Source organism: Bufo gargarizans, chromosome 4 (genome assembly GCF_014858855.1).
Source record: "Bufo gargarizans isolate SCDJY-AF-19 chromosome 4, ASM1485885v1, whole genome shotgun sequence".
Lineage (NCBI taxonomy): Eukaryota > Metazoa > Chordata > Amphibia > Anura > Bufonidae > Bufo > Bufo gargarizans.
In genome coordinates, this window is record NC_058083.1 from 143824846 (window position 1) to 143849472 (window position 24627).

The 24627-nt window shown below is 46.8% G+C and overlaps 1 protein-coding gene across 2 annotated transcripts in view; it reads right to left on the reverse strand.

The window, feature by feature from the left end:
* The window catches only part of CLRN1 (clarin 1), a 66467-nt gene extending 42297 nt beyond the window's left edge, over positions 1 to 24170 (reverse strand). For both annotated transcript variants that reach the window (XM_044292196.1, XM_044292195.1), the window contains exon 1: positions 23918 to 24170. In XM_044292196.1, the coding sequence (XP_044148131.1) occupies positions 23918 to 24170 (253 nt within the window). The remainder of the gene's footprint in view (positions 1 to 23917) is intronic.
* Positions 24171 to 24627: the final 457 nt, after the last annotated feature.

Genomic DNA, 24627 nt, shown 5'->3' on the forward strand with positions numbered 1-24627 from the left:
TCCGTCAAAGCACATTTTTTGTTCTGGGTTGAAAAACAATTCCCAATTTAGCAATTTCCTAATTTAGTGGTTTCTGCTGTATCAGAGCTATTTGAAATCTATCCCTAAAAGGGTATATAATATTCAAGGTGCACATTGGGTCATTCAGAATAACTTCACACACACCCGCTACTGTGTATTTCCAAGTCTAATTCTGTCACTAAATCCATACCGGTGACCCAGCGCCTAAATACTAGGCCTCAAATTTAATTCCCTCTAAATCTCTCGTTACCCACCGCTGTACTGTTGTTGCTGGGCAAGATATTTAGTGTCCGTCAAAGCACATTTTTTGTTCTGGGTTGAAGTACAATTCCCAATTTAGCAATTTCATAATTTAGTGGTTTCTGCTATATCAGAGCTATTTGAAATCTATCCCTAAAAGGGTATATAATATTGAAGGTGCACATAGGGTCATTCAGAATAACTTCACACACACGCTACTGTGCATTTCCAAGTCTAATTCTGTCAGTAAATCCATACCGGTCACCCAGCGCCTAAATACTAGGCCTCAAATTTATATCCCGCTAAATCTGTCTTTACCACTGTACTGTTCTGGCTGGGCAAGTTATTTAGTGTCCGTCAAAGCACATTTTTTGTTCTGGGTTGAAATACAATTCCCAATTTAGCAATTTCATAATTTAGTGGTTTCTGCTGTATCAGAGCTATTTGAAATCTATCCCTAAAAGGGTATATAATATTCAAGGTGCACATAGGGTCATTCAGAATAACTTCACACACATGCTACTGTGCATTTCCAAGTCTAATTCTGTCAGTAAATCTATACCGGTCACCCAGCGCCTAAATACTAGGCCTCAAATTTATATTCAGCTGAATTTGAATACAATACATTGGGCCAAATAATATTTTTGTTGTTGTGGTGAACGATAACAATGAGGAAAACATCTAGTAAGGGACGCGGACGTGGACATGGTCGTGGTGGTGTTAGTGGACCCTCTGGTGCTGGGAGAGGACGTGGCCGTTCTGCCACATCCACACGTCCTAGTGTACCAACTGCCTCAGGTCCCAGTAGCCGCCAGAATTTACAGCGATATATGGTGGGGCCCAATGCCGTTCTAAGGATGGTAAGGCCTGAGCAGGTACAGGCATTAGTCAATTGGGTGACCGACAGTGGATCCAGCACATTCACATTATCTCCCACCCAGTCTTCTGCAGAAAGCGCACAGATGGCGCCTGAAAACCAACCCCATCAGTCTGTCACATCACCCCCATGCATACCAGGGAAACTGTCTCAGCCTCAAGTTATGCAGCAGTCTCTTATGCTGTTTGAAGACTCCGCTGGCAGGGTTTCCCAAGGGCATCCACCTAGCCCTTCCCCAGCGGTGAAAGACATAGAATGCACTGACGCACAACCACTTATGTTTCCTGATGATGAGGACATGGGAATACCACCTCAGCATGTCTCTGATGATGACGAAACACAGGTGCCAACTGCTGCGTCTTTCTGCAGTGTGCAGACTGAACAGGAGGTCAGGGATCAAGACTGGGTGGAAGACGATGCAGGGGACGATGAGGTCCTAGACCCCACATGGAATGAAGGTCGTGCCACTGACTTTCACAGTTCGGAGGAAGAGGCAGTGGTGAGACCGAGCCAACAGCGTAGCAAAAGAGGGAGCAGTGGGCAAAAGCAGAACACCCGCCGCCAAGAGACTCCGCCTGCTACTGACCGCCGCCATCTGGGACCGAGCACCCCAAAGGCAGCTTCAAGGAGTTCCCTGGCATGGCACTTCTTCAAACAATGTGCTGACGACAAGACCCGAGTGGTTTGCACGCTGCGCCATCAGAGCCTGAAGCGAGGCATTAACGTTCTGAACCTGAGCACAACCTGCATGACCAGGCACCTGCATGCAAAGCATGAACTGCAGTGGAGTAAACACCTTAAAACCAAAGAAGTCACTCAGGCTCCCCCTGCTACCTCTTCTGCTGCTGCCGCCTCAGCCTCTTCCTCTGCCTCTGGAGGAACGTTGGCACCTGCCGCCCAGCAAACAGGGGATGTACCACCAACACCACCACCACCTCCGTCACCAAGCATCTCAACCATGTCACACGGCAGCGTTCAGCTCTCCATCTCACAAACATTTGAGAGAAAGCGTAAATTCCCACCTAGCCACCCTCGATCCCTGGCCCTGAATGCCAGCATTTCTAAACTACTGGCCTATGAAATGCTGTCATTTAGGCTGGTGGACACAGACAGCTTCAAACAGCTCATGTCGCTTGCTGTCCCACAGTATGTTGTTCCCAGCCGGCACTACTTCTCCAAGAGAGCCGTGCCTTCCCTGCACAACCAAGTATCCGATAAAATCAAGTGTGCACTGCGCAACGTCTTCTGTGGCAAGGTCCACCTAACCACAGATACGTGGACCAGTAAGCACGGCCAGGGACGCTATATCTCCCTAACTGCACACTGGGTAAATTTAGTGGCAGCTGGGCCCCAGGCGGAGAGCTGTTTGGCGCACGTCCTTCCGCCGCCAAGGATCGCAGGGCAACATTCTTTGCCTCCTGTTGCCACCTCCTCCTACTCGACTACCTCCTCCTCTTCTTCCACCTGCTCATCTAGTCAGCCACACACCTTCACCACCAACTTCAGCACAGCCCGGGGTAAACGTCAGCAGGCCATTCTGAAACTCATATGTTTGGGGGACAGGCCCCACACCGCACAGGAGTTGTGGCAGGGTATAGAACAACAGACCGACGAGTGTTTGCTGCCGGTGAGCCTCAAGCCCGGCCTGGTGGTGTGTGATAATGGGCGAAATCTCGTTGCAGCTCTGGGACTAGCCAGTTTGACGCACATCCCTTGCTTGGCGCATGTGCTGAATTTGGTGGTGCAGAAGTTCATTCACAACTACCCCGACATGTCAGAGCTGCTGCATAAAGTGCGGGCTGTCTGTTCGCGCTTCCGGCGTTCACATCCTGCTGCTGCTCGCCTGTCTGCGCTACAGCGTAACTTTGGCCTTCCCGCTCACCGCCTCATATGCGACGTGCCCACCAGGTGGAACTCCACCTTGCACATGCTGGACAGACTGTGCGAGCAGCAGCAGGCCATAGTGGAGTTTCAGCTGCAGCACGCACGGGTCAGTCGCACTACAGAACAGCACCACTTCACCACCAATGACTGGGCCTCCATGCGAGACCTGTGTGCCCTGTTGCGCTGTTTCGAGTACTCCACCAACATGGCCAGTGGCGATGACACCGTTATCAGCGTTACAATACCACTTCTATGTCTCCTTGAGAAAACACTTAGGGCGATGATGGAAGAGGAGGTGGCCCAGGAGGAGGAGGAGGAGGAGGAAGAGGGGTCATTTTTAGCACTTTCAGGCCAGTCTCTTCGAAGTGACTCAGAGGGAGGTTTTTGGCAACAGCAGAGGCCAGGTACAAATGTGGCCAGCCAGGGCCCACTACTGGAGGACGAGGAGGAGGTGGAGGAGGATGAGGATGAAGCATGGTCACAGCGGGGTGGCACCCAACGCAGCTCGGGTCCATCACTGGTGCGTGGCTGAGGGGAAAGGCAGGACGATGACGATACGCCTCCCACAGAGGACAGCTTGTCCTTACCCCTGGGCAGCCTGGCACACATGAGCGACTACATGCTGCAGTGCCTGCGCAACGACAGCAGAGTTGCCCACATTTTAACCTGTGTGGACTACTGGGTTGCCACCCTGCTGGATCCACGCTACAAAGACAATGTGCCCACCTTACTTCCTGCACTGGAGCGTGATAGGAAGATGCGCGAGTACAAGCGCACGTTGGTAGACGCGCTACTGAGAGAATTCCCAAATGTCACAGGGGAACAAGTGGAAGCCCAAGGCCAAGGCAGAGGAGGAGCAAGAGGTCGCCAAGGCAGCTGTGTCACGGCCAGCTTCTCTGAGGGCAGGGTTAGGATGGCAGAGATGTGGAAAAGTTTAGTCAACACGCCACAGCTAACTGCACCACCACCTGATACGCAACGTGTTAGCAGGAGGCAACATTTCACTAACATGGTGGAACAGTACGTGTGCACACCCCTCCACGTACTGACTGATGGTTCGGCCCCATTCAACTACTGGGTCTCTAAATTGTCCACGTGGCCAGAGCTAGCCTTTTATGCCTTGGAGGTGCTGGCCTGCCCGGCGGCCAGCGTTTTGTCTGAACGTGTATTCAGCACGGCAGGGGGTGTCATTACAGACAAACGCAGCCGCCTGTCTACAGCCAATGTGGACAAGCTGACGTTCATAAAAATGAACCAGGCATGGATCCCACAGGACCTGTCCCTCCCTTGTCCAGATTAGACATTAACTACCTCCCCTTAACCATATATTATTGTACTCCAGGGCACTTCCTCATTCAATCCTATTTTTATTTTCATTTTACCATTATATTGCGAGGCTACCCAAATTTGAATGAACCTCTCCTCTGTCTGGGTGCCGGGGCCTAAATATATGCCAATGGACTGTTCCAATGTTGGGTGACGTGAAGCCTGATTCTCTGCTATGACATGCAGACTAATTCTCTGCTGACATGAAGCCAGATTCTCTGTTACGGGACCTCTCTCCTCTGCCTGGGTGCTGGGCCTAAATATATGCATAGAACGAGTGAGGGGCAGTAACGTTTTAAAACTTAAAGTTTAATTAGGACTGTTTTAAGAAAAAGCCCTACCAGACAAACAAGACAAACGACAATTAACAGTATGGGACCCACATTAATGAGTCACCATTGTACGAATCCGCAGATAATATTACAAAACTGCGGAGCCGAACAAAAAAGCAGCACCATATGCAGTCTTTTGGTGGGGTGCCGCAGACTAATAGAGATGCCAGAGGCAGATAAAAGGGTGGATCTTACCGGTGGTGCCAGTTGGAACTTTGTAGTCCAAAACCCTGGAGGATGAGGGGCTTCTCGGATCCGAAAAACGCGTCCTCTTTACGATTTCACCTGGTGCCAGGGGCTGCAGGGAGAAACTATCCCTGTTTTTGCCCTACTTGGCCTGTAAATCCCTAGGTGCCTCCTAACACGGGGTCCTTACCCCGCAAGGGGTGGCCTCGTCCGGAACCTAACCCTAATAAGTGAACCCTAATTGACCCTATAGGGACAGCATAGATTGGCCCCTGGGACGCAGAATAAATCCATCTGAACTTAGATCATTTTTCACCCTACTAGCTATCATCACCCTTGGGGCCAATCTATGCTGTCCCTATAGGGTCAATTAGGGTTCACTTATTAGGGTTAGGTTCTGGACGAGGCCACACCTTGCGGGGCAAGGACCCCGTGTTAGGAGGCACCTAGGGATTTACAGGCCAAGTAGGGCAAAAACAGGGATAGTTTCTCCCTGCAGCCCCTGGCACCAGGTGAAATCGTAAAGAGGACACGTTTTTCGGATCCGAGAAGCCCCTCATCCTCCAGGGTTTTGGACTACAAAGTTCCAACTGGCACCACCGGTAAGATCCACCCTTTTATCTGCCTCTGGCATCTCTATTAGTCTGCGGCACCCCACCAAAAGACTGCATATGGTGCTGCTTTTTTGTTCGGCTCCGCAGTTTTGTAATATTATCTGCGGATTCGTACAATGGTGACTCATTAATGTGGGTCCCATACTGTTAATTGTCGTTTGTCTTGTTTGTCTGGTAGGGGCTTTTTCTTAAAACAGTCCTAATTAAACTTTAAGTTTTAAAACGTTACTGCCCCTCACTCGTTCTATACATTCCCTGTTACAGAGCAGTATACCTTGGGAGAGTGCTTTAACACTATCTCCCTCTAGGGACCACCCTTTTGCCTAAATATATGCCAATGGACTGTTGCACTGGTGGCTGACGTGAAGCCTGATTGTCTGTTACGGGACCTCTCTCCTCTGCCTGGGTGCTGGGCCTAAATATCTGACAATGGACTGTTGCATTGGTGGCTGACGTGAAGCCTGATTCTCTGCTATGATATGAAGACTGATTCTCTGCTGACATGAAGCCAGATTGTCTGTTACGGGACCTCTCTCCTCTGCCTGGGTGCTGGGCCTAAATTTATGAAAATGGACTCTTACAGTGGTGGGTGACGTGAAGCCTGATTCTCTGCTATGATATGAAGACTGATTCTCTGCTGACATGAAGCCAGATTGTCTGTTACGGGACCTCTCTCCTCTGCCTGGGTGCTGGGCCTAAATATCTGACAATGGACTGTTGCATTGGTGGCTGACGTGAAGCCTGATTCTCTGCTATGATATGAAGACTGATTCTCTGCTGACATGAAGCCAGATTGTCTGTTACGGGACCTCTCTCCTCTGCCTGGGTGCTGGGCCTAAATTTATGAAAATGGACTCTTACAGTGGTGGGTGACGTGAAGCCTGATTCTCTGCTATGACATGAAGACTGATTCTCTGCTGACATGAAGCCAGATTGTCTGTTACGGGATCTCTCTCCTCTGCCTGGGTGCTGGGCCTAAATTTATGAAAATGGACTCTTACAGTGGTGGGTGACGTGAAGCCTGATTCTCTGCTATGATATGAAGACTGATTCTCTGCTGACATGAAGCCAGATTGTCTGTTACGGGACCTCTCTCCTCTGCCTGGGTGCTTGGCCTAAATTTATGACAATGGACTGTTGCAGTGGTGGCTGACGTGAAGCCCGATTCTCTGCTATGACATGCAGACTGATTCTCTGCTGACATGAAGCCAGATTGTCTGTTACGGGACCTCTCTCCTCTGCCTGGGTGCTGGGCCTAAATATATGCCAATGGACTGTTGCACTGGTGGCTGACGTGAAGCCTGATTGTCTGTTACGGGACCTCTCTCCTCTGCCTGGGTGCTGGGCCTAAATATCTGACAATGGACTGTTGCATTGGTGGCTGACGTGAAGCCTGATTCTCTGCTATGATATGAAGACTGATTCTCTGCTGACATGAAGCCAGATTGTCTGTTACGGGACCTCTCTCCTCTGCCTGGGTGCTGGGCCTAAATTTATGACAATGGACTGTTGCAGTGGTGGCTGACGTGAAGCCTGATTCTCTGCTATGACATGAAGACTGATTCTCTGCTGACATGAAGCCAGATTGTCTGTTACGGGACCTCTCTCCTCTGCCTGGGTGCTGGGCCTAAATTTATGAAAATGGACTCTTACAGTGGTGGGTGACGTGAAGCCTGATTCTCTGCTATGATATGAAGACTGATTCTCTGCTGACATGAAGCCAGATTGTCTGTTACGGGACCTCTCTCCTCTGCCTGGGTGCTGGGCCTAAATTTATGACAATGGACTGTTGCAGTGGTGGCTGACGTGAAGCCTGATTGTCTGTTACGGGACCTCTCTCCTCTGCCTGGGTGCTGGGCCTAAATATCTGACAATGGACTGTTGCATTGGTGGCTGACGTGAAGCCTGATTCTCTGCTATGATATGAAGACTGATTCTCTGCTGACATGAAGCCAGATTGTCTGTTACGGGACCTCTCTCCTCTGCCTGGGTGCTGGGCCTAAATTTATGAAAATGGACTCTTACAGTGGTGGGTGACGTGAAGCCTGATTCTCTGCTATGACATGAAGACTGATTCTCTGCTGACATGAAGCCAGATTGTCTGTTACGGGACCTCTCTTCTCTGCCTGGGTGCTGGGCCTAAATTTATGAAAATGGACTCTTACAGTGGTGGGTGACGTGAAGCCTGATTCTCTGCTATGATATGAAGACTGATTCTCTGCTGACATGAAGCCAGATTGTCTGTTACGGGACCTCTCTCCTCTGCCTGGGTGCTGGGCCTAAATTTATGAAAATGGACTGTTGCAGTGGTGGCTGACGTGAAGCCTGATTCTCTGCTATGACATGAAGACTGATTCTCTGCTGACATGAAGCCAGATTGTCTGTTACGGGACCTCTCTCCTCTGCCTGGGTGCTGGGCCTAAATTTATGAAAATGGACTCTTACAGTGGTGGGTGACGTGAAGCCTGATTCTCTGCTATGATATGAAGACTGATTCTCTGCTGACATGAAGCCAGATTGTCTGTTACGGGACCTCTCTCCTCTGCCTGGGTGCTGGGCCTAAATTTATGACAATGGACTGTTGCAGTGGTGGCTGACGTGAAGCCTGATTCTCTGCTATGACATGCAGACTGATTCTCTGCTGACATGAAGACAGATTCTCTGTTACGGGACCTCTCTCCTCTGCCTGGGTGCCGGGGCCTAAATATCTGAGAATGGACTGTTCCAGTGGTGGGTGACGTGAAGCCAGATTCTCTGCTATGGGACCTCTCTCCAATTGATTTTGGTTAATTTTTATTTATTTAATTTTTATTTTAATTCATTTCCCTATCCACATTTGTTTGCAGGGGATTTACCTACATGTTGCTGCCTTTTGCAGCCCTCTAGCCCTTTCCTGGGCTGTTTTACAGCCTTTTTAGTACCGAAAAGTTCGGGTCCCCATTGACTTCAATGGGGTTCGGGACGAAGTTCGGATCGGGTTCGGATCCCGAACCCGAACATTTCCGGGAAGTTCGGCCGAACTTCTCGAACCCGAACATCCAGGTGTTCGCTCAACTCTAGTTGTTATGTGATGTTAAGTTTATGTTTATGTGGTGTCTGTTATTATTGCAGCTATGGTTCTGGCTTCCTGTTTGTTTATGTGTGCTGTGTCCTTTTATGTCTGTGTGTGGACTTCAGCACTTGAGCTCAGGGATCCAGTCAGTGTCTCTGTGGCAGGTAGGGGTGGAAGTCTTTCACTCTCCTGCCATATCCATAGTCTGTTTATGTTTATATCCCCTTGCAGCTTGGCCAGTTTAGACTCCTGTTTCTCTGCGTCCAGGAGGAACAGGTGGTCTACCCAGCTCCTAGCTCAGGGATCGGCCGAGGGTGAGTAGGGATCCGAGGTTCCTGAGCATCAGCCCTCCTACCTTCAAGGTCGGCTTATGCAGCTAGGAGTCAGGGTCCGATTATGGATGCGTTAGGAGGTGACCTGCTCCCTTATTCTGTTGTCCTGGCCAAGCAGCGACTAACATCTCGTGGCATCGCACGGCTGAGGGTTTGCCCCATCCTCAGCTGTGACACTACCTCCCCGAGTCTGGAGTGGGTAATTTTCGCGCCTGCTGCCTTCGTTGGATGCTTGAGCTTTAATAACTTGTCCCACCCTCTCTGGGTGGTTCACAATTAGGGAAAAAAAGGGGCAAGGTAACAACATCCAATCAGATTTCAGCCATTGACCTCCCTTGGATGTGGTATCCCTTTCTCAAGCTCCCTCTCCGGCATCGAACCCTGATTCCCCGTTACCCGTGATCACCATAGTAGGCGCAGAAAAGAACATCGAAAGTTCATAGGCCAGACATCCAAATGGATCGTCGCCGTCACAGGGACGTTCAATCGCCCAGAGGTTATCTAGAGTCACCAATGTGGCAGCAGGCCCTCGCCCCTAAGGTTTTAGATGGTAAGATCAGTAGGCCCTTGCTTCAAATGTTTTTGAGGGTCACCAGCAGGCCATCAATCATAATTTTTCAAGGGTGTGTATGATGCCCCCCTTTATGTGATATTAATTCTGTTTCGTAGTGCATCTTGCTTGTAATCTTTTGCAGCACTTGCACTTTATATACAATTGAATATACAGGTCCTTCTCAAAAAATTAGCATATTGTGATAAAGTTCATTATTTTCTGTAATGTACTGATAAACATTAGACTTTCATATATTTTAGATTCATTACACACCAACTGAAGTAGTTCAAGTCTTTTATTGTTTTAATATTGATGATTTTGGCATACAGCTCATGAAAACCCAAATTTCCTATCTAAAAAAATTAGCATATTTCATCCGAGCAATAAAAGAAAAGTGTTTTTAATACAAAAAAAGTCAACCTTCAAATAATTATGTTCAGTTATGCACTCAATACTTGGTCGGGAATCCTTTTGCAGAAATGACTGCTTCAATGCGGCGTGGCATGGAGGCAATCAGCCTGTGGCACTGCTGAGGTGTTATGGAGGCCCAGGATGCTTCGATAGCGGCCTTAAGCTCATCCAGAGTGTTGGGTCTTGCGTCTCTCAACTTTCTCTTCCCAATATCACACAGATTCTCTATGGGGTTCAGGTCAGGAGAGTTGGCAGGCCAATTGAGCATAGTAATACCATGGTCAGTAAACCATTTACCAGTGGTTTTGGCACTGTGAGCAGGTGCCAGGTCGTGCTGAAAAATGAAATCTTCATCTACATAAAGCTTTTCAGCAGATGGAAGCATGAAGTGCTCCAAAATCTCCTGATAGCTAGCTGCATTGACCCTGCCCTTGATAAAACACAGTGGACCAACACCAGCAGCTGACATGACACCCCAGACCATCACTGACTGTGGGTACTTGACACTGGACTTCAGGCATTTTGGCATTTCCCTCTCCCCAGTCTTCCTCCAGACTCTGGCACCTTGATTTCCGAATGACATGCAACAGTCCAGTGCTGCTTCTCTGTAGCCCAGGTCAGGCGCTTCTGTCGCTGTTTCTGGTTCAAAAGTGGCTTGACCTGGGGAATGCGGCACCTGTAGCCCATTTCCTGCACACGCCTGTACACTGGTGGCTCTGGATGTTTCTACTCCAGACTCAGTCCACTGCTTCCGCAGGTCCCCCAAGGTCTGGAATCGGTCCTTCTCCACAATCTTCCTCAGGGTCCGGTCACCTCTTCTCGTTGTGCAGCGTTTTCTGCCACACTTTTTCCTTCCCACAGACTTCCCACTGAGGTGCCTTGATACAGCACTCTGGGAACAGCCTATTCGTTCAGAAATGTATTTCTGTGTCTTACCTCTCTTGCTTGAGGGTGTCAATGATGGCCTTCTGGACAGCAGTCAGGTCGGCAGTCTTACCCATGATTGCGGTTTTGAGTAATGAACCAGGCTGGGAGTTTTTAAAAGCCTCAGGAATCTTTTGCAGGTGTTTAGAGTTAATTAGTTGATTCAGATGATTAGGTTAATAGCTCGTTTAGAGAACCTTTTCATGATATGCTAATTTTTTTAGATAGGAATTTTGGGTTTTCATGAGCTGTATGCCAAAATCATCAATATTAAAACAATAAAAGGCTTGAACTACTTCAGTTGGTGTGTAATGAATCTAAAATATATGAAAGTCTAATGTTTATCAGTACATTACAGAAAATAATGAACTTTATCACAATATGCTAATTATTTTAGAAGGACCTGTACAGGGAAGAATGTTTTTTTGGGTGGGGTTTTGTGTGCGTATTTTTGTCAGTCTGTAAAAGTGGCGTACAACTCGGACAATATGGTTCCCAGCAGACCTGGGAGTCAAAGATGAATCCAGACATCATCCCCATGCTGTTCCCGATCCATTTCGGTGGTGTTTCTGTCACTTTCTGACTTTTTACAATGGACCAGGCACCCTCCCCTCTTCAGAGCAGGGGGTGCCTGGTTGACTTCCATTATACTCGGGTGCTCGGCCGAGAACACGAATATAGCAATGTGTTCTGGCCGAACACCTGAATACTTTGGTGCTCGATCATCAATAGTGGGCACTGTGCATTGTCGTTGTAGTGTAGGAGTTTCCGACTTGACTCAAATCGCTTCCGGGTCATGGTCTTACTGTAAATTAGAGTCTGGTAGAAAATGTCTGAACTCCAATATTGTCTAACGTTTACCTTCTTTACAACGCCTATATGCAGCACGAGTCCCCAAAACTTCATCATCTCTGCTGAACTTACTGGGGTCCAACCTAGGGGTCTAGCGTATGCCAATGTAGGATTCTGAGCAATAAATTGTTGGACGTATAAATTGGTTTGGGCCATCAATAAATTTACAAAATCTTCAGAGAAGAAGATTTTGAAAAAATCTAGTTCAGTAAAGCCTGCACCGTCTATCTGTATTCTGAAGCTGCCCTCAAAATCCGGACAGGGATAGAGGGTGGTTTAGGGATCTACAACAGCTGCAAATAAATAATCAGTGCAGCAATTCCAGATGTTCTTCTTCTTTTTCTCTTTCTTCTTTCAGCAGGAAAAGCTTAAATCGCAGTGGTGGTGCACCACAAGTCCCAGCATGCTAACAAGCAGCATAGAGAAGCACAGAACCTCTCTGCATGCAGTCACCAGCTATAATGGGTGCCTGCAGAGAGGTTCTGCCCTTTCCTGTGCTGCTATAGCGCTGCCATTAGCTGGAGTGTTCCAGCTAATCACAACGCTGGCAGGGGACACCAAACACTGGAGTCCTCTGTCTGACCTCGGATGAGACCAGTGCTGACTAGTTCATCACCAGTCACCTTCCCATGACCCCACCCCCCCGCCCCGCAGATTCCTTCTGCTTCTGGCGCTGCGATGTGCCGGTCTTCATTGGCCGGCCAATCTTAGAGCTTGGAGCTGCAGGGGGGTGAAAAGACATCATGCTGCCCTTACCCGGCATGGATGCCTTCCTGTAAGAGCAGCCATGGTGCCCCGATTCACCCGCGATCCTGCCCCAGCAGTCGGCGGACCTTGCGCCGGTACAGCGCTGGTCCTTAAGTCACGTTTAGCTACATGTACGGCGTGGATCCTTAAGGGGTTAATAGGACCCAAAATGTGGCTTTCAATTAAGCGTGCATGTATATGGGAGAGTTGTGAGGTATAGCTGACACTGTGATGGCTAACCTCCGGCACTTAAACTACGACTCCCTGTACACTTGCTTGGCTGTTCTCACAACTCCATAGAAATGAAAGGAGAATGCTGTGAGTTGTAGTTTCATCACACCTAAATCGCCAAAGGCTAGCAGTCACTGTTGTCTAAATTGTATGGGGAGGGGGCATTGGTCATGGCCTTTGCTGTGTGCGCCGTGACACTGTTGCCACGCATGCTGTTGCCGGTGTCAACGTGTTGCTGTTATTACATGTCGTGGCAGTGTCTTGGCTTTTGCTGTGTGTGCAGTGACATGGTTGCCACGCATGCTGTTGCCTGTGGGCTGGTGTGTGTACTTCCCCTTTTAGTGGTTTCCTCCCTCTGTCTGGTGCTGAAAGAGTTAACTCCATGACTGGGTGTGGTCACTTGGGTTTCATTATCTGTGGCTTCCTGGCTGGAGTCAGTGGTACTCTAGCCGTCGTTGGTGCTGGAGCTCTGCTCCAGTCCAGGGTGTTCTGTCTGCCTAGTCCTTGAGGGCCACATTGTAGGACATTGATGTCATCCCGAGTTCTCCAGCTATGTCTTCCCTCCCTTACATGTGGTGTATGTTTGGTGTGGGGTTAGGTATGTGGTGTGTTATGTCTAGCTTTATTCCATGCTTGGTGTGTTTGGTGTTGTCATCCAGCATGTATGCTAGACATTTACTTGTCTACCTCCGTAAGGGGGCTTGTTTCCCGGAGGGGTGAACCATAAGTCTGTATGCAGTGCTGCTTGGGGCTGCCGTGCACCTTGCTGGATGGGGCCCAGGCAGTATCAGGTGTGCTGGATACCTGTGTGGTGTCGTTTGTACGGAGTCCTGTTTGGTGTGTGGGCTCCTGTACGTATGCACGGGTTTCAGTCGTTGTGGCAGTGGCAGGTAACCGTGTTGTCTGGTGTTCTTACCTGCCGACTCTGTTGCTGTATTCAGTCTTCTACTTTTCCCTGCAGCTAGGTCATTTGTCTGGGAAGAACAGGTCGTCTCTCCCCTGCTCCTATGTGAGGGATTCTCAGGGCCAAAGGTATCCAGGGTATGAGCCGTCCTACTATCAAAGTCCGCTCATACGGTTAGGCGTTAGGGTGAGGATTAGGGTCGCAATGATCCTGGCGTAGCTGCTTCCACGTTATACCTGACAATGTACGGTGGGGGTTTACCCCACTCCCCACTGTGACAGCATGGCTCTGGCAGCATGAAGTCTAAATGCAGCTCTGACAGTGTTAGATAATAATCTCACTATCCTATTACAGCACGCCAGGCTCTCAGTATATAGTTACCTAGCGTTGCATAACTTCTGGAATTTGTTGATACTTAATAAGTAATACGTAAAGGAAAATGGCACAAAAGTTATATATCTTCCACAGAAATATATATACTTGAGAAAAATGGCGGCACCAGCAGCCCATATATATATTTCTGGACTATATATATATTAGCAACTACAGACAATATGAGGACATAACTGATCTCGGGGCTCAGGACAGATAATTGCTCTCCGCAAATCGTCAATGACCAATTTAGCAGCAGTATTCAATACCTATTTCAATCAATACTGCTCGGCAGGTAATTGCTTTTACTGTTCTACTTCTCTACTTAGAAAACAGTCTATTCCGAGGAGGGGATTTATTGAACCACTTATGACAGCTTTCTACCAGCAAAAACTCACACATTTTGGGACATTTTGGTGATTTTACGCTGGCTCACCACTTCTAAAAAAATGGACGGCCAAGTGCATCTTATGCCATAAAGACAGAAATAAGGGGGTCATTTATTAAGATCAGCGTTTTAGACAGCAGTCTTAATAACCCCTATATCTGGCAGTGGATCCGCTGAAGTTATGAAGAGCTGCAGGCCTCTACATAACTTTGGCGCATCCAGCTCCAGTTCTAAATGGAAGACAGCCTCCTTCTTTTACATTTAGACCATTTTCTATGCCTAAACCAGGTGTAGAAAATTATGAATGAGACGGGGCTACCAGCCTGACCCCTTCCCCACCCACGCCATGCCCACTCTTTTAGACCTGGCGTCAGTTGGAAAAAGTTGCATATTTCGGTACAAATAACCTTTGCGCCACAATCTGCTCCAGAAATACACCTATTATAGGCGTATTTCTGTATAATAAAGGACCCCCTAAGACTAACATATAAAACATTAGCCTTAAATCAGCCTCATATGTGCCTTGATTGGGATTTACCATTAAGGTTTCCATCACTTTTTAGAGAGAGCCTCACAGGGAACATGCAGATTTTAGGCCTCATGCACAGGACCGTAGTTATGGTCCGCATCCGAGCCACAGTTTTTGCGGCTTGGATCCGGACCCATTCACTTCTGTGTGCTGTCCGCATCCGTTGCTTCGTTTCGAGGCCCCGCAAAAAAAATATAGCATGTCCTATTCTTGTCCGTTTTGCAGACAAGAATAGGCATTTCTACAATGGGCCGCCTGTTCTGTTCCGCAAATTGCGGAAGGCACACGGGCGGCTTCCGTTTTTTGGGGATCCGTGGTTTGCGGACTGCATAGAACAGCACGGTAGTGTGCAAGAGGCCTTACACTTCGAGCAGCATGTGGGAGGCAAAAAAATAAATCAGGCAAGGTATGAAGTGTAAATGTATCTATACGCATTTGTGTGTTCATTTCACTTCACGTAGTACAGTTAGTACAAGTACAGTTTAGGGCTCATGCACACGAACATATTTTCTTTCCGTGTCCGTTCTGGGTTTTTTTCAGACCTTATGCGGAACCATTCATTCCAGTGGGTCTGCAAAAAAAACTGAAGTTACTCTGTGTGCATTCCGTTTCCGTATGTCCATATTTCCTTTCCGCAAAAAATAGAACATGTCCTATTATTATCCGCATAACGGACAAGGATAGGACTGTTCTGTTAGGGGCCAGCTGTTCCGTTCCGCAAAATACAGAATGCACACGGACGTCATCCGTATTTTTTGTGGACTGCAAAATACATATGGTCGTGTGCATGAGCCCTTAGAAAGTGAAATCTTAGGCTTTTTTTTAACGCAATACAAACAGGGACGCTTGTTGACCCTGGAGTTATGTTTGTCTCTCAGAAGCATTTTTTTTTTAAACGCATTGTGATCTGTTTGTGGTGTGGTGTTTTTGTCCCGTAGACATCCATTGATTTTCTTATCCTGCATGAAAAAACACGTGTGTTGCGGTTTTTAATGGCTTATAGGCAAACAGTTTTTCTTTTTCCTATATGAAAGTGCAGGACATAAAAAAAAGGCCATTTAAAAAAATCAGCTGTGATCAAACACTATTTGGCCAAAAACTGCAAAAACAACACTGCATACGTGATACTTTTAAAATATATATTTGAGTACCAGAGTTGCCATATCTGGCGTAGCATAAGGATAGGTCTACATGACGACATTTGTCGCACCAATGTCACGCAACAATTTTTATAATAGTAGTCTATGGTGTCGCACTGCATCATGCGACATGCTGCGACTGCAATGCGAGATGGATTTTTCTGCGACTGTCGTGTTGCAGTCGCAGCATGTCGCATGTTGCAGTGCGACACCATAGACTACCATTATAAAAATTGGCGCATGATATTGGTGCAACAAATGTTGCAGTGTAGTTGTGCCCTTTTTGTCGCGCGACAAATGTCCTCGTGAAGACCTAGCCTAAATGCCGGCTTTCCGATGGTTACAGTAACTCCGTTAGTTTGCTCCTCTGCAAAAAAAAGACTACTGGAGTTACTGTGCTATTTTTCCAGCATAAAGCCGGCATTTATGCTGGAAAACCACAGGTTCCCCTCCAGGTCCCAATTCACTATAATGGCTGGCTATGCTGGATACGGTAACTCCGGTAGTCTGCGTCTCTGCTGGAACAGACTACTGGAGTTACTGGTCGCAGATATGAGCTTACCCCAAGGAATTATGTCATCGTAATGTACTGTGCAATTTATATGGGAAAATCCCATGACACAAACACCCATAAACTTGAATATTTAACCCCTTAAGGACCGAGGACGTACCGGTACGCCCTATTTCCCGAGTCCTTAAGGACCGAGGACGTACCGGTACGTCCTGACTTAAAATCTGCATTCCGGCGCCGCAGGGGTTAATCGGAACGGGACGCCGGCTGAAATCATTCAGCCGGCATCCCGTAACAACGCAGGGGGGGGTCATTGGACCCCCCCGTATCGGCGATCGCAGAAAACCGCAGGTCAATTCAGACCGGCGGTTTTCTGCGTTTCCGGTCCATTCGGGTGTCCTGTGACCCGATGAACCGGAAAAAGACTGCGATCGGTGGCGTAATTTTACACCACCAATCGCAGTCCGAGGATTTGCAGAGGCGGAGCTGGCCCTGGTGCTGAACGCCGCTGTCCAGGGTGCTGATTGGTGCAGGGGAGAGAGGCGCGAGATTCAAACTTCCTGCGCTCCTCTCTCCCCTCCTCTTCCTGTCCAGCACCCTGACCGTGCAGCATCGTCCAGCACCAGCTCCTGTGTCCCCCTAAATCGGCATCCATCACCCTCCTGCACCCATCGCCACCCAGGTAGGTTAGGGTCAGTGAGGGAGAGGCACCGTTAGGCAGGGAAAGAAGGGAAAAGTTAGAGAAAAAAAAAAAAAAAAAAACACATTTATTCCAAACTTTTTTTTTTTACAACTTTCAGACCCCAGACCCCACGCCACTTGCCCCCCCCGCATCCCCCCCACCACCAGCCCCCCCCCCCCACCACCAGCCCCCCCCCCCCCACCCACCAACCCCCTCCCCCCACCACCAGACCCTTCCCCCACCACCACATTTTTTTTTTTCTGCGTGCGCTGACTGGCCGGCACTTTTTAGCGTCCGTCCACTGTTAGCGCATCGCCCGCCCCACCACCCCACCGACCGCTGATCAGCGTTGAACCGCAGATCAGCAAGTTTGAACTTTTTTTTTTTTTTTTTTTTTCTAACACTTGCCCATTTTTTTTGCCTGGACTTTTTAGTACGTGAACACCCGTGCCCCCACACACACGCACATAGAATAAAGGTTTACACGCACGCACATACACACGCACACACACACACCCATGGCCCGCCGGGTGTTCTCAGCCGAGGAGGCATATGCCCAGATTGCCTCCGACTCTGAGAGCCCCAGTGAGGATGAGGATGACCCCACGTTCCTTTTGTCATCCGCATCCTCCTCATCATCATCGGATGACGATGAGCCACCAGGGCAGCGGAGACGCCGCCAGGCGGAGCCAGGGGCCACACATGCTAGGGATCCTGTGGCCCACCCTAGTACGAGCCGCCCTGGGGTTCGTACTGGTTTCCCGGCCCACCAAATAAGTTCACCGGAGCCCCCTGCCGATGAACTTAGCTGGTGTCCCCCAGTGGACTTTGAGCCTGAGATTCCGGATTTCGCTGGCAATCCTGGAATCCAGATTCCCACAGTGGGGTTTACTGAAATAGACTTTTTTAGTTTTTTTTTCAGTAACCCACTGGTGAATTTGATGGTGGAGCAGACGAATCTGTACGCCCAACAGTTCGTCGCTCAAAACCCAGGCTCAGTTTTGGCTAGACCCGGTGGCTGGACGCCGGTCAGTGCAGCCGAGATGAGGACATTTTGGGGCCTCGTGCTGCATATGGGTCTAGTCCAAAAACCCAGTGTCAGGCAATACTGGAGTGGGGACGTCCTATACCAGACCCCACTGTACAGTATGGTCATGACACGTCACCGGTTTGAGGCCATCCGGAAATGTCTGCATTATTCCGATAATGCAGCATGTCCCCCCCGAGGTGATCCTGCCTATGACCGGCTGTACAAGATACGGCCGGTCATCGATCACTTTGGGGCCACATTTCAGCAGGCCTACGTACCTGGAAGGGAGGTCGCGGTTGATGAGTCTCTCGTTGCGTTCAAGGGGAGACTCAGTTTCCGCCAATACATTCCCACAAAGCGGGCGAGGTATGGCGTGAAGCTATACAAAATTTGTGAGAGTACCTCAGGGTACACTTACAAATTTCGTGTGTACGAGGGGCGAGATTCCCGGATTCAACCACCAGAATGTCCCCCCACTCTGGGTGTTACCGGGAAACTCGTGTGGGACCTTATGTACCCACTGCTGGATAAGGGTTACCACTTGTACGTGGACAACTTTTATACCAGCATTCCCTTGTTCAGGTCCCTTGCCGCCAGATCCACGTTCGCTTGTGGGACCGTGCGGAAAAATCAACGCGGCCTCCCTGCCTACCCCCTCCAGGTACCTATCCCCAGGGGTGAGACCCGTGCACTTACCAGTGGAAACCTGTTGCTGGTCAGGTATAAGGACAAGAGGGATGTCCTTATGCTGTCCACAATCCACGGTAACAGCACCACCCCAGTCCCTGTGCGAGGTACCGCGGCAACGGTCCTCAAGCCCGATTGTATCGTCGACTACAATCGGTATATGGGAGGAGTTGATCTCTCTGATCAAGTCCTCACGCCATATAACGCCATGCGCAAAACCCGGGCATGGTACAAAAAAGTTGCGGTCTACATGGTGCAGGTTGCCATGTACAACTCTTTTGTACTATCCCGAAGCGCTGGCAGCACAGGGACATTCCTCCAATTCTATGAGGCAGTCCTCAAAGACCTGATCTTTTCGGACCGGGAAAGAGCAGGCCGGAGTACCTCGGGAACTGGAGGCGCCCGGATCGTCCCTGGCCAACACTTTCCAGGTGTGGTCCCCCATACTGGAAAGAAGGGACGAACCCAAAAAAAGTGCAGAGTGTGTCACAAGAGGGGGATACGGAAGGACACCACAACTCAATGTGACACGTGCCCCGATCATCCGGGCCTCTGCATTATCGATTGCTTCAGGGAGTATCACACTTCCATGGAGTACTAAATTTTTATAATCCCCAACAGTTCACTAGAGAACATAAAACACTATGGCTCTCAGACTTTGGAGACACGAAAACAATTTTTCTTTCCCCAAAAAATATTAGTTTTAGTGCAGGCATCCTCAAACTGCGGCCCTCCAGATGTTGTAAAACTATAACTCCCAGCATGCCCAGACAACCTACAGCCATCATCAGGGCATGGTGGGAATTGTAGTTTTACAACATCTGGAGGGCCGCAGTTTTAGGATGCCTGCTTAGTGTCTCCAAAGTCTGAGAGCCATACATATTGGGCATCGTCGCGTGCGTAAAAGTCGTCGCTATAAAAATAACTTTTTACCAAACGCCTCGGATGAACGGTGTTAAAAATATAAAATAAAAACGGTGCCAAAACACCTATTTTTGGGCAAAATTTAAATTTAAATCCATTTTGCCGGTAATAAAGCAAGGGTTAACAGCCAAACAAAACTAAACATTTATTGCCCCAATTCTGTAGTTTGCAGAAACACCCCATATGTGGTCGTAAATGGCTATATAGCCGCACGGCAGGGCATAGAACGAAGGGAACTCCATACGGTTTCTGGAAGGCAGATTTTGATGGACAGTTTTTTTTTTTTACACCATGTCCCATTAGAAGCCCCCCCTGATGTAGCCTAGACTAGAAACTCCAAAAAAGTGACCCCATCTAAGAAACTACACCCCTCAAGGTATTCAAAAATTACTTTACAAACTATGTTAACCCTTTAGGTGTTCCACAAAACTAAATAGCGAATGTAGAAACAATTTTAGTATTAAATTTTTTTGTTACATTGCCTCAAAAAAGAGTAATATAGAGCAACCAAAAATCTAATTTACCCCAAAAATTGTCCCAAAACAACAACCACCTTATCCCGTAGTTTCCTAGATGGGGTCACTTTTATGGAGTTTCTACTCTAGGGGTGCATCAGGGGGCTTGAAAGGGTACATGGTGTAAATAAACCAGTCCAGCAAAATCTGCCTTCCAAAAACCGTATGGCGTTCCCCTTCTTCTATGTCCTGCCGTTTAGCCAAACAGTAGTTTACGACCACATATGGGGTGTTTTTGCAAACTACAGAATCAGGGCAACCCATTTTGAGTGTTGTTTGGCAGTTAACCCTTGTTTTACTCCTGGAAAAAATTGATTATATTGGAAAATTTTCCAAAAAATAGAAATTTCTAAATTGTTTCTCCATCTGCCATTAACTCTTGTGGAACACCTAAAGGGTTAACAAAGTTTGTAAACCCAGTTTTGAATACCTTGAGGGGTGTACTTTCTTAGATGGAGTCACTTTTTTGAAATTTCTATTCTAGGGGTGCAACAGGGGGCTTCAAATGGGACATGGTATAAACAAAACCAGTCCTGCAAAATCTGCCTTCCAAAACCCATATGGTGTTCCCCTCCTTCTATGTGCTACCGTTCGGCCAAACAGTAGTTTACGACCACATATGGGGTGTTTTTGCAAACTACAGAATCAGGGCAACCCATTTTGAGTGTTGTTTGGCAGTTAACCCTTGTTTTACTCCTGGAAAAAATTGATTATATTGGAAAATTTTCCAAAAAATAGAAATTTCAAAATTGTTTCTCCATCTGCCATTAACTCTTGTGGAACACCTAAAGGGTTAACAAAGTTTGTAAACCCAGTTTTGAATACCTTGAGGGGTGTACTTTCTTAGATGGAGTCACTTTTTTGAAATTTCTATTCTAGGGGTGCAACAGGGGGCTTCAAATGGGACATGGTATAAACAAAACCAGTCCTGCAAAATCTGCCTTCCAAAACCCATATGGTGTTCCCCTCCTTCTATGTGCTACCGTTCGGCCAAACAGTAGTTTACGACCACATATGGGGTGTTTTTGCAAACTACAGAATCAGGGCAACCCATTTTGAGTGTTGTTTGGCAGTTAACCCTTGTTTTACTCCTGGAAAAAATTGATTATATTGGAAAATTTTCCAAAAAATAGAAATTTCAAAATTGTTTCTCCATCTGCCATTAACTCTTGTGGAACACCTAAAGGGTTAACAAAGTTTGTAAACCCAGTTTTGAATACCTTGAGGGGTGTACTTTCTTAGATGGAGTCACTTTTTTGAAATTTCTATTCTAGGGGTGCAACAGGGGGCTTCAAATGGGACATGGTATAAACAAAACCAGTCCTGCAAAATCTGCCTTCCAAAACCCATATGGTGTTCCCCTCCTTCTATGTGCTACCGTTCGGCCAAACAGTAGTTTACGACCACATATGGGGTGTTTTTGCAAACTACAGAATCAGGGCAACCCATTTTGAGTGTTGTTTGGCAGTTAACCCTTGTTTTACTCCTGGAAAAAATTGATTATATTGGAAAATTTTCCAAAAAATAGAAATTTCAAAATTGTTTCTCCATCTGCCATTAACTCTTGTGGAACACCTAAAGGGTTAACAAAGTTTGTAAACCCAGTTTTGAATACCTTGAGGGGTGTACTTTCTTAGATGGAGTCACTTTTTTGAAATTTCTATTCTAGGGGTGCAACAGGGGGCTTCAAATGGGACATGGTATAAACAAAACCAGTCCTGCAAAATCTGCCTTCCAAAACCCATATGGTGTTCCCCTCCTTCTATGTGCTACCGTTCGGCCAAACAGTAGTTTACGACCACATATGGGGTGTTTCTGCAAACTACAGAATCAGGTCAACCCATTTTGAGTGTTGTTTGGCAGTTAACCCTTGTTTTACTCCTGGAAAAAATTGATTATATTGGAAAATTTTCCAAAAAATAGAAATTTCAAAATTGTTTCTCCATCTGCCATCAACTCTTGTGGAAGACCTAAAGGGTTAATAAAGTTTGAAAAAACAGTTTTGAATACCTTGAGGGGTGTAGTTTCTAGAATGGGGTCATTTTTGGGAGGTTTCTATTATCTAAGCCTCACAATATGACTGCAAACCTGAACTGGTCCATAAAAAGTGGGATTTTGAAGATTTCTCAAAAATTTCAAATTTTGCTTCTAAACTTCTAAGCATTGTAACATCCCCAAAAAATAAAATATCATTCCCAAAACAATTCAAACATGAAGTAGACATATGGGGAATGTAAAGTCATCACAATTTTTGGGGGTATTACTATGTATTACAGAAGTAGAGAAACTGAAACTTTGAAATTTGCTAATTTTTCAAAATTTTTGGTAAAAAATGTATTTTTTTATGCAAAAAAATTAACTTTTTTGACCCAATTTTAGCAGTGTCATGAAGTACAATATGTGACGAAAAAACAATCTCAGAACGGCCTGGGTAAGTCGAAGCGTTTTAAAGTTATGAGCACTTAAAGTGACACTGGTCAGATTTGCAAAAAATGGCCTGGTCCTTAAGGTGAAAATGAGCCTGGTCCTTAAGGGGTTAAATGTATGACAAAAAAAAAAAATTTGAAATATTTTTGCCAATTAGACATTGGAATCCCACAGCCTGAACTGGACTGAAAATACAAATGAATACTTTTGAATACCAATACATTGGGGATTACTGAGAATCCAGTGGAACTGTATAGGCATACTGTGGTGTGTGGGTGTATATTCAGCTTGCCAGCTGTAATTACAGAACACAATATGTACCTAGTTTTAGATTTATATAGAAAATATGCCATTTTTTGCAAAGAGTACCCTGCTCCTTATTGCGTTGCTTTATATGATATACGTCAATGATTGCAGCTGGTTTTTGGGAACAATTAGTCAAATATATAGTAAACAAACATTCACATTTGTGACATTTAAGTGAATTTGTCCCATAAATCTTCTCCAGACAACTCAAATATTATATTTGAGAAAGCATTAGGAAAATAGAATAGTACTCAGAAACTGTGTCAGCTATAGAAGAATATTTTACTTTACATATATACCTGTGACAATTTATAATATAATGGACAGAGCCCTAAACGTATAGATTGTGCCTCATTGTGCCTCATGGGATGTGCGAATTGCAGTCAGAAGGCGACTTTAATGATTATGGAGGAAAAGTCTTCAGTGACCTTGTGTCCATCCCAAATCTTTCACCTGTCTTAAAATTTGCAACATTCACACATTTACATGATTTTTCCTTTAAGGGACAATTGAAGTCGCATTGCGACTACATTTTTACTATGATTTACGCGCCACGATTAGGCATCGTGTAGCCCGAGCCTAAACCAAAGCCCAATACTTAGAATAAAGTATATAGGTTCAAGAAATGACCCAACTGTCCAGGCCTCATCATACCCAGCCACATAAACAGAAACTCACACACAGACAATAGTAGACTTATTGCTGCAATGTTCAGATTTGGGGACGTTTATGGAGAGGGATACATATACCCTATATCCATAGACAAAAATTAGATTTACATTTGGGAGATGAATTATAACATAAGTGCCATGCCCATTTTCTCAGCTATATTAAGGTTTTGCATGTAAAACTGCACAGTGCTTATTTCGTCCGATAATATCAAATAAGACACAAAGACACAACACCAAGGGTGCTACTTACATGAAAATGTAGTCGGTCTCCCACCAAGTCCACACTGCTTCACCCGCTGTCCGTAGAACAGGCCGTACTGGATCTCCCCAGTGAACATGTGCAGTTCATCTCCTGTAGCATTAACTAAGAGGGCTCCTGTCTTACACAATACTGTTCCTTTCACCCATAGCTGAATGCCTAATGCAGCTGCAATTGCCAGGGCACAGGCGAAGCTCAGTGTGCCAGCCAGACAGAAGAGAACTTTCTTCGGCAGTTTAGGCATGACTGCTCCAAAAGTCTACAGCTATCTTAAATCCAATTATCAGTGGAGTGCATAGAGGAGACTTGAATTTACCCAAGCTATAGGCAAGCCATAGGATCTCCTAATATGAGCCGGCATAAAGAACAAAGTGCTATTCCTTATTTCTTCCCTTTGACTTGATGACTCAGGCAGCAGATGGCACCTTTGTGTAACCTGATAGATGCTTCTTCTCTAAGTAAATGCATTCTGCCTCACTGGTGGAGATGAAATTCCAGAAACGGGCAACATTCCCATTTTAATTCACTGTCTATTGGAAAATGCACAGCTCATCCTGTAATGTCCCGGGAGACCCATAAATCTTCATGGGAATGACTGTGTACACACTCATCTCAGGCTTTCAATATCTGCATCCTGGACTGAACCTGGTGTCTGTGCTGATCCTTGTGCTGCCCTACACAATATATCCCGACTTAATAGA